This window comes from Mesoplodon mirus (genome assembly GCF_964341445.2).
Source record: "Mesoplodon mirus genome assembly, chromosome: 2".
In the NCBI taxonomy this organism is placed as follows: Eukaryota; Metazoa; Chordata; class Mammalia; order Artiodactyla; family Ziphiidae; genus Mesoplodon; species Mesoplodon mirus.
Window position 1 is genome coordinate 33669683 of NC_138977.1, and position 10348 is coordinate 33680030.

Sequence of the window (10348 nt, forward strand, 5' to 3'; positions counted from 1 at the left end):
GGCATGTGTATAATGAAAGCAGTGCAAGTCTAGGGCAAACTTTTTATTCATTCAACATATTTCTCGACTGCTTCCTACCTACCAGATGGGTAGATCCACAGCAAATACAACGAAACAGCCAAAGAGCCCGGACCTCGTGGAATTTACATTCTTCCTCTTCAGGTCTGAGCTTTCCCCACTGTTGAATGAGTGAGGGTGGCAGTGGCATAGAGGGTTGGCTTTGGTGGCAACATAAGGTCCCTTTCTGCACAAAATGCTATCGTTGTAGGTTTGTGAATTCTTTTGCTTTGAATAGATATGATAGAGTGGCTAATTTCTTCCATTTAGTATTTTATAGAAAATATTGTAATGAATACAAAAGCACTAACCCACAATGCTTACATACAGGGCATAAAGAAAATAGTAGTTCTGGTTTTTGTCTTAATACAAACCCAAAGCAAGGCAGCATTAAAGTATTTATTAAGAACATGCTAAGCTGTGAGTTTGCTTTGTTTTTCCCTTCCAAGATTATTAAGAAAAATATCTACTTCCAATAAAAGAAAAGGTATTCTTTACACTGTCTTCCTTTGCAGACCCCGTAGTCTTATCAAATCTGTCTAAATCTAAAAAAGAAATTGCATCACTCTTAATGGTTATGCATTGCCCCAGAGAGATAGTAAAATACAAGTTTTGATTCAAAGCTAAATTTAAAAGTAGTAGCTAAAGATAACTTTTTTGTACGTTTAGATGTATGCCTATTCAATTGGATCAAAAATTTTTTAAAAAACACATAAGATTTTTTGAAAAACACCATAAAAATGTGTCTGTATAACTGGTGGTGGGCCAGAACATACTTCTCTAGACACTGCATAAAATTCTTAATGTTGCTTATGCTCTGGATTCAAATGCAAGGTCAGAGAAAATGGTTTCTTTTTCCCCTATCCACTCTCTTCATTTCATCTTTTGCAGTCTTCCGTGGTAATGAGTGGTTTTCTGCTGCTGATGCTACTTGTGAAAGGGTAGTAGATAACACTAATTCAGAACCCTCTAGATTCTCCCTGGATTTGGCTTTGTCACTGAATTCCCCATTCTTTTGTTTGTGAGCATGGTGATGGGAGAAAGCTGAGGATGGATCTTTGGCCAAAGGCATCTGCTCTGCAAATCAAGGGCATGAGCAGGGAAAGCATGAGGAAGGAAAGCGGGAGGGTCTGTGTTTTTATTGAGCTACTTAGAGAGTTAATAACAGAGAAGCAAGCAGAGGTCGTTGAGGGAGAAAGATGCTGGGCTTTGATTTCAGACAGGGGCGATGAAGGCAAACGCTGGGGTAGGGGGCGGCATTTCCTCGCCAGGCAAAGAAGGAGTTCAAATTTACTACAAGTCGCCATAGTAGAAGGAGGTGATGGTGAAATACTTTTTAAACGAGTGGAGAGGAAGAAAAGGCAACAGTGTTCATCCTAAAGTAGAAGAGTCATCGATGAGGTGGTATCAGAGCCCTGCAAGCGAGAGCAACGAAAATTATCTATTTTATTTTTATTTTTACTTTTCAAAACCATTCTATTAAAGTATAGTTGGTTTACAGTGTTGTGGGAAATCATCATTTTTAAATGTCACAGAAGAGAGGAACACGTGAGCAAATAAAAATAAGAGGCTTTTTAAAATTGTATTCTTTATCAAGTAAAGGGTAGGCACGACGGGGAGATCTTGCTGGCCTTTCCTTTCTATGTTACACTCTCTTTTTTTCCCTTTGCCCTGAGGCCCTAGGTGGAAGCAACTAAAGGTTGTGAGCAAGAAAGAAGAGGAAGTGAAACTGAAAGGAACGTCAAGAAAATTTCTGGTTATGCCTGAGCCTTGGTTAAATCACCGTTCAGGTAAAATATGGCTCTGTAGGCCTTCTTTCTCTCTCTTGAGTTTCCTTCCAGCGCTTTCCCCACAGGGCACCCATGTCCCCCTGCCCAGGTGCATTATTGGTCCCCGCAGGCAGTCTGTTCCCAAACTGAAATCAGCCAAAAACTCTGCCCCTAGAAGTCCAAACAATGAGTAACTGACAAGACACTGACATGTAACCTCCAGGAAGGCTGTGGAAAGATGCTAAGAAGAAGAAAGGAAGGGTGGCTGGCAACGGAAGTAAGGGTGATCTGGTAAGTCAGGAGTACCTGAAGCTGTGATTAACCCCAAGGAGAGCTCTCGAAGGGAGAGACGCATACGTCGTCGTCGTCGTAAGATTGACCCTCTTCCTGAAATCTTTAATTAGATGCTTGGGGAAGTCTCCCTAGGACTTTCATTTACATCTCTTGAAATTTCTTAGTTTGTTTCCATATAAGATTAGTTTCAACTTAGAGTCCTGAGTTTCCAAGAAAATACTTGTGACTCATATCTAACCATGTTAATGGTTAGAGGTTATATACCATGGCGCTTCTAAAAGGCTCTGAGATACACGCAATTCCTCAATTCTGTCAGGAGATGGTGCCATTTATACGTAACAATGCATATTCTCCAGTTTATTATTTAATATAATAAGTTCTAATAATTTCTCAAAAGTGTTCATATGAACCAATAATTAGCCTTTGTGCTTTACTGAATTTGAATGCTGTCAGCAATCATTTCTTCTAGAGGAAATATTCTCTGGTGCTTTATTTTATCATTTTCATTTGATAACTATTTCTGTTGAAAACAGTTTCATCTGTGATTTAGAAAGAAACTTCAACAAGGAAAAGACATCTTTGTCCCCACAGATTTCACTCCAGCTGCATTTGGATTCAAAGTGAGGTAAAGAGAGGTAGAATTAAAAACTAAGAAGACGATCTCCAGCGAGTCTCCTGAGATTCAATTAGCCTGGTCAATTAGAGGTGATTCTAAAACCACAAGTATTCATAGAGGTTGTCCCTCTAATTCTGAGAAAATGGTTGCCTTAATTACGTTTTTTGGTTTCACTCTACAATAGCTTATCCCAAGTCCATAAATGCCCATAGCTGGTTCTGCCGACGTTTTTGGTTTGCAGATTATGTGCTTTATGGGGCAAAACATAGCAACACAAACATTGAAACTGCCCCACGTTTCATAGCCTCGACTGCTGTATTTTATACAAAGGCCACAAAATGAGTGTGGTTATTGATGAAAATTGGTTAGACCTCAAGGACTCCTGCTTACTGAAATTGGGGATGGAGCAGATTGAGAAACCAAAAGCCCAGACTGAGAAAGATGTAAAATCCTCAGAACAGTTACAATTTTCATCTCTAAAAGCAAGAAATTAGCAAAGGAAAAGGGGGTTACATTTTTCATGGGGGAAATTTGACTTCCAATATTCCTTGGATATAAGTCATACAGCTTCTGTTACTTAGGAAAAAGTCATTTATATGAGGAAGTTGAATATATGTAGTTTCAAAATATTCCTATATGCTAGAACCTGTTTTTTGTTTTATTTTGTTTGGTTTGGTTTGGTCTGATTCCTATTTATCATGTGCCTACAATTTTTATTTCAAAATACAGCAAGACTTATTCGATGTTCCTCAAAATGCTTCTGTAAAGATCACTATTCAATGCAAGGGCCACTTGTAATAATTACATAAGAAGTATTATTGGGAAAGTAAGAAGTTTCCTGCTTTGTAGGCTGGTAGGCTCTTTATTAAACCAATTCTAATCTTCCTCACAGTAATACATCCCTTGTTTCTTCACCATTCATCTAAAACAATATTTTTGAAAACTGTTTTGAAACCCTAGCAAAAGATAAAGAACACTCCAGGAAAGCCAAAGCAGTTGTCAAAGGATAGATTTATATTAAACGAGCTGATTTTTGTGTGGTGTCTGTTTGTTTGTTTGTTTGTTTGCGGTACGCGGGCCTCCCACTGCTGTGGCCTCTACCGTTTCGGAGCACAGGCTCCGGACACGCAGGTCCAGCGGCCATGGCTCACGGGCCCAGCCGCTCCACGGCATGTGGGATCCTCCCGGACCGGGGCACGAACCCGTGTTCCCTGCATCAGCAGGCGGACTCCCAACCACTGTGCCACCAGGAAAGCCCATGAAAATAATTTTGACTTTGTGAACTTCCCTAAAAGATAACGGGGACCCCTAAGGGTCTGCAACCACACTTTGAAAACTGCTGACCTAAAGGCAATGTAAGAGTTGGCCTCGATGTTAATGGGGAAAGGACATTTCAGGAGGGAAAACCACATGCAGAGAAAGGTCCTAGGCCAACAGCATGCCTCGTGTGTGGGTAGAATAGCTTGGAACTGGATGTGTCAACAGGCAGAGTAGGTGATGGCCAAGGATGGGCCGGGCGTGGGTCACTGGTGGACAGAAATCTCTCAGGACCACAGAGGGTTTTCCTTGGCATATTCTGGGAAGTCTCTGGGGAGTTTTGAGCAGGAGAGTGATTGATCTGCAAGTTGCACAAGTATTATGTTGGTTCTTGTGTGAAAAGCAAAGAGTAGCTATTGAGATGGAGTAGCTAAAGTCAGAAGCAGAAGGACCAACCAGAAAGTGACTGGAAAAATCTAGGTGAGAGATGATGACAGCGTAGGCACAGCTGGTAGCAATGAGTGGGTGAGAGGTTGGAATCTAGGCATATTTGAAGGTAAAACAAATATTTATTGATGAATTGGCTGTGCAGTGTTACAGCATTAAAATGGGGAAATATCAAGAGTTTGGCTTGGAATATTCGAAATACCTATTGAACAACCAAGCAGAAATACCAAGAGGTAATTCAATGTACTAATGAAGTTCAAGGTGGAATCTGAGCTGGAGATGTTGAGGGTTCATAAGTTATTTAAAAATATTGTTTAGCTACTCTGGTCACATATAACAACTTGCAGAATGTATTAAGAAAGCAGAGTCTCTGCCCTAAAATATTAAGAATGTCAGGTAAATGACTATCATTTATTAAACACCCAGTATATGCAGGGTCTGTGCCAGTTCTTTCCATACGTTATTTAATTGCTTCTTGCCAGTCTAAAAGCCCAGCCACAGACGGATCGCCAAGACTCGGGAAAACCGTGTGCTTTCTCCAGGACCATGTAAGTCACACGGGACAGGACCAAGACTTGAAGTAAAATTAGGCACACACACCAATGTTTGTAAATAATATACTCAGCAGAGATTTACATTTAATGTCTTTTTCCAGTTTCTCAGGAAGAAAGCATAGAAAAAGTATTGGGTCAGGGGAAAACTTCTTTTCCCTAAATACCAACAAGATGTGAATGCCTTCCAAGCAAAGCTATTATGATTAGTACTGAATACAGTGGCGTGTCTAATTCAACACTAAACAACATCTGAACCAAAAATACATATTACCTTTGTCAACTAGGAATTAAAAGTAGGCCTGAGAATCTTGAGCTCAATTAACTCTGTTGGTATTCCCAGGGACAATCTTGTGAACATTGAAATAAACCATAGTGACTTAAACTATAAAATAACCCAGCAGCAAAAAGCAGTGAGTGTGTCTGAGTTATTTGCTAAGTGTTTTTTCGTTGTTCCTCAATTTAGAAAAAATTATGTCAGTGTTTTTTTCCTTTCGTATTGAAGGTTTAGCCTATCAGTGGAGGAAAGGAATCCATAGGGCTTGTCATTCACCTGCCACGTAAATCTGACATCATTCCAGTCCCTTGACTCGCCTGCAGCAAACTCACAGGGGTGCTCACAAGTAAAGGCCGGGGCTCATCATGTCCTAGCCACACTCAGCATCTCCTTCCCCTCAGATGTACCCTAACCTACATCTGGGTCGAATGTCAGCGACAAAGACCTCTGGACAGAACTCCACCCAGACTGGGCTGCAAAGAGCCTGAACAAGCCTGAATGTATTGATAAATGCTGAGCATTGCTCACGTTCCTTCCGTCCTTGGCAAACGTAATTGCTGATTTCCTAGATCTCACCGCCTATTCGAGGAGGCTGTGGAGGAGACGGAAGCGGGCATCAGAGTCAGGCAAAGTGAGCGCAGTCAGGCCCTGGCAGCTGAGCCGCTGAACAGGGAGGAAACACACAAATTCCTCAGCGCTCACAAAAGAGCATCGTCCTAGGCACGGCCCAGGCAAGGAGCAAAAGATTAATAACGTATCTATTTAAGAAGGCAGTGCTACAGCAGTGAAATCCATAAAGACAAACGAAGGTGGTGGGTACAGGGGGCTGGGGGAGGGGCGATGAGCTAGTGTTTCATGGGGACGCAGTTTCCGCTGGGGAAGGTTCTGGAGACAATGGTGGCGACGGTTTTTCAACAATGGCTATGTGCTTCATGCCGCAGAACTGCACACTTAAAATTGGTCCACATGGCAACTTTTATGTTATATCCATGTTACCACAAAAAAGCACAAACAATAAAGACACATAGATGTTTAAAACTTCTTAAAAAGAAGGCAGTACTGTGTTAATATATTGTCATATAACGAAATACTGCAAAAAGAAATCGTTTGGACACTTGAGGTCACAAATGGCTTGGAAATTTGTTTCTGGAAAACATCATTATCCAGTAATGCCGCCCTAATGTCCAATTTCTGTTCTCAGTTCAGCACTTAGAAATGAATTTGTACTTGTCTAGGAGGTTTTATGAACTTGCTGAGATTTAATATCCTCCGAAGTCTTTTTTTTTATTTAAAGGGCTTCAAATGCTTAGCTTTTTTTAAATTAATTAATTTGTTTGTTTGTTTGTTTGTTTTTGGCTGTGTTGTGTCTTAATTTCTGTGCGAGGGCTTTCTCTAGTTATGGCAAGCGGGGGCCACTCTTCATCACGGTGCGCGGGCCTCTCACTATCGCGGCCTCTCGTTGCAGAGAACAGGCTCCAGACGCGCAGGCTCAGTAGATGTGGCTCGCAGTCCTAGCTGCCCCGCGGCATGTGGGATCTTCCCAGACCAGGGCTCGAACCCGTGTCCCCTGCATTAACAGGCAGATTCTCAACCACTGCGCCACCAGGGAAGCCCCCTGCAAAGTCTTTGAGTTATATTTTTGGAAATGGATTTTATGTTTGCCTTTTCTCTCTTCCTTCTGAGATAATTTTAAGACATATTAATTGCTGTTGCATTATTTATACCAAACAATATACCATTAACTCATATTTCTATAATATCAGTTACTATTAACTAATTAGCTTCAAATAATTTAAAAATTAGTAATGTTTAACTTGCTTTTCATGAAAAAACATGACTTATTCACTTTGTTTATTGGTTTTATACCAGCAGATCTTGGATGTCTGCTGGGCCTATTTTGTGGGCCAGCGTGATTACAATTACAGAAATCACTGAGTATATATTACCAGTTTCCACTGGATACGCATTTTGTTCTTGCTGAAGACCCCTGAAATGAGCCAGGGGGCTTCTGCACCTCAGATTCATCTGGGGAATAAAAACAGCATACAGGAATGCTGATGTCCACTTAGGACAAAAGCTTCTGCTTTTCTCTTCATGATACCTTCAGATTTACTCATGACTAACTCACTGCTTTGTAACTTTATGTTATAGTTCTGGGGATTCAGTAAAATCCATTGTAGATATCTATCTCTTTATACATATCTCCATCTCTGTGTCTGTATTTAAGTATATATATTAATTTATATATAAAAAAGGAAACAGGCACTGTCTTGTTTTGGGGTTTGTTTGTTTTTTTTCCACCATGGAATTCCCTGCACCTAGAACAGTAGAGATTATGTAGAAAGCATCTTGGAAATATTTTTTAAAGAAAGAAAGTTTGAGTAATGGAAAAAGACATACTTTAGGGCTAACTATATAAATTAGACCTGATAAATAAACTATATTTGAGGAGAGAAGACACTTGTTTATTCAGGAAATAATACATATAATTTGTTCTTTATAAAATTCTGAACTTTTTCATTTTCAGGAAAATTCAACATGATTTATTTTCTTTTATCTGGAGAGTTCAATTTTATAACTAACTTTTGGAGGGGCAGGATCTCTATCTAGTTCCTATACAGGTGGAGACTTACAATAGATCTGTTTGAAAGTAAAGTTAAATTTGTAGTATGTTGGGAGAACACAGTGTTTACCATTTTCTCCAATACCTCCACATACTTCTTTAATCTAAGGAGGAAATTCAAGACTTGCAGTGTTCTCATTACCCCTCAGGCCATCAGTCTATTTTCAGCCTTCTTCTCTTGTGACTCTATTACTAAATGTGCCATCGAAGCATCACGTGGTAACAGGCAGGCCAGGGGAGAGAGGGACCACATGGCTGAAAAGTAGCATTGCCTGCCTGTGAATCTCGGCTTTCTTCTTTTCTTTGCATAAAAAATCAAGTGCAGATAATGCAAGGGTAAACACCACGGGATGGAGAAGACTCCTCCAGATGAGTGTTCACCTTCAGTTGGTTGCCATGTTCAACATTCAAACAGTTCCCCAGAATTTCAAATGTATGAGTGTTACTTCTTTTAGGATTGACAAAGGTAGGAACACAGAGAGTCCGTGCTTTGAAAGTCAAAATTGCAACTCTGTCACCTGCAGAAAAATGGACTAGTCCTCCCGAAGCATTTGATATACTGTAGGGACAAGCAAGCCTAGGTTTGCGACATGACAGCCAGTGATGGGTCACCCTGGAGTGATACAATGCGGAAGCGAGGGATGGTGGCTGCCGATGAAGGCTTGGGCCCCTAATACAGACCTCCTCTTGAGGAGGGATAAGGCCACATAGGAACCTGAAACTGTGGCAGGCGGTATCCTAAAGCCAAAAGGACAAGGCTACTGCAGTGGACGCACTAGAATGAAACTGCGGATCAGGGAGCCAGAAGGAAACAGACATCTTGTGATGCATTTATTATATGAGATAGAGGGTGTGCCATTATTGGCTTATGACTTAAATAAATTGGTTTCACCTTTGATTCCACTTTCATTTGAGAATCTCTAGAATTGCCCAGTTTCCACCCACAGTGACTATTCTCATTTAACTAAAGCGTACATCGTTTTGGAAGTATCATCAAATGGATGTAGGCAGACTAAAGTCTCTGGCAGAAACGAATACTGCATCTTGGCATAAAATACTGGAAATTTAGGACCATCCATCACCAGATGCAGCAACTACCTAGAATTCTTTCAGGAGTCAATTGTTTCTGTGTTACCAGCCTTTGGTGAAGACAGATCCTGAAACTGAGATATCACATCACTCTAAGCCCCTCAATAACTGCACTGTCAGAGGGACTTTTCAACAAAGAGCAACTCAGCAGCAATCACTGGTGCAGTGGAAATGTTGCTTGTGGGAGCTCATTTGATGGCAGCTCTGGAGGGGCTGGAGGAGAAGAACATTGTACCCAAGAGCAGGCTGTAGCTGTCCATTTAAAGCCAGTGACGAAATCCCCCAATGGCCAGCTGCTACTGCTAAATAGCCTAAATGTCATGATTCCCTCTCTGCTATAGCAAAGCGAGCTGCCTGATGCACTGATAGAAAATCCCTAACTGAAAGGTGTAAATCAGTTTGGAAACCAGCCACCCTTCCCCCTTAGATGGTAAAACTTTGGTTGCAGAAGGGCAAGGATAATCCACACCATAGGCAAAATAGAAGGCTCATCGAGAAACTGAGGCTTCGGATTCCCACCCCCAGAATAATGCTTGGATATTTACAGACTAATGCATGGCCAATCAAACGGGCCCCCAGTAACTGAACGATTAGGAATCTCTCTCTACGGGGAAGGCAAGTTTAGAAATCTATGTTGGAATTCTGAAGGAGAATCAAAGTGGGTTATCAGATGCCCACCTGAAGACCCTGCCACTGACTCAAAAGGAACCTGGAATGTGAAGGCTGAGGCTCGCTGATTCTGGCCCCGGAGCTGGCTACTTGGTAGATGAGTGTAAATGAGCATAGAGGTGTCCAAGCCTCGTAATGATGGGTGGAAAGATGGTGTATTGCTTTCCCATGTGGTCAGGCACAGTTGTGAATGCTGAGAGAAAAGGGACTGCCTTAAAAGGCTCTGGGTAAGGTGCTCAAGAACAAGGGTTAGCAGGTAGGTTGTTAGAAACCTTGCCAGTAACCCCAGTGGCTTCAAAGTGGTTCTGACTGGAATAGGCATGATTTCTACTCTGGGCTTTATTACCCTTTGGCTGAATCCAGTCCCTTTAAAGGCTTGAAGCAACAGATTGTGTTTGTTTGATTCTACCAACTACATTTCATGGACCAAGGTGACAGGTCACTGCTGTCAATGTACCAAAATGGTGAGCAGTTTAATGTTGTCTGGTCTTAGTATGTCTCCTACCCCCTTCGAGCTGGACTCAAAATGCTTTTCCTAAAAGATGGAGGGACTGTGATCAAGTCATGAAGAGCTGATCTGACTCTATGAGGAATGGTAGAGGAGGAACATCTTTGAAAGGGTCCTTTCCAAAGAAAGGGGATGGGGATGAGAATGAAGGCTGGAGAACACTGATATCACGCAATAACTTTCTCATCCCA

General features: G+C 41.4%; 1 protein-coding gene across 1 annotated transcript; it reads left to right on the forward strand.

Annotated features, from left to right (window-relative positions):
- Positions 1-1285: 1285 nt before the first annotated feature.
- On the forward strand, positions 1286-7326 carry ASIC5 (acid sensing ion channel subunit family member 5; the record flags this gene model as incomplete). The annotated part of the gene is given in 6 exon segments (XM_082642611.1): positions 1286-1365; positions 4923-4988; positions 5335-5432; positions 7138-7170; positions 7173-7208; positions 7211-7326. Coding segments are annotated over 6 exon segments (429 nt in total).
- Between the last annotated feature and the right edge of the window lie 3022 nt (positions 7327-10348).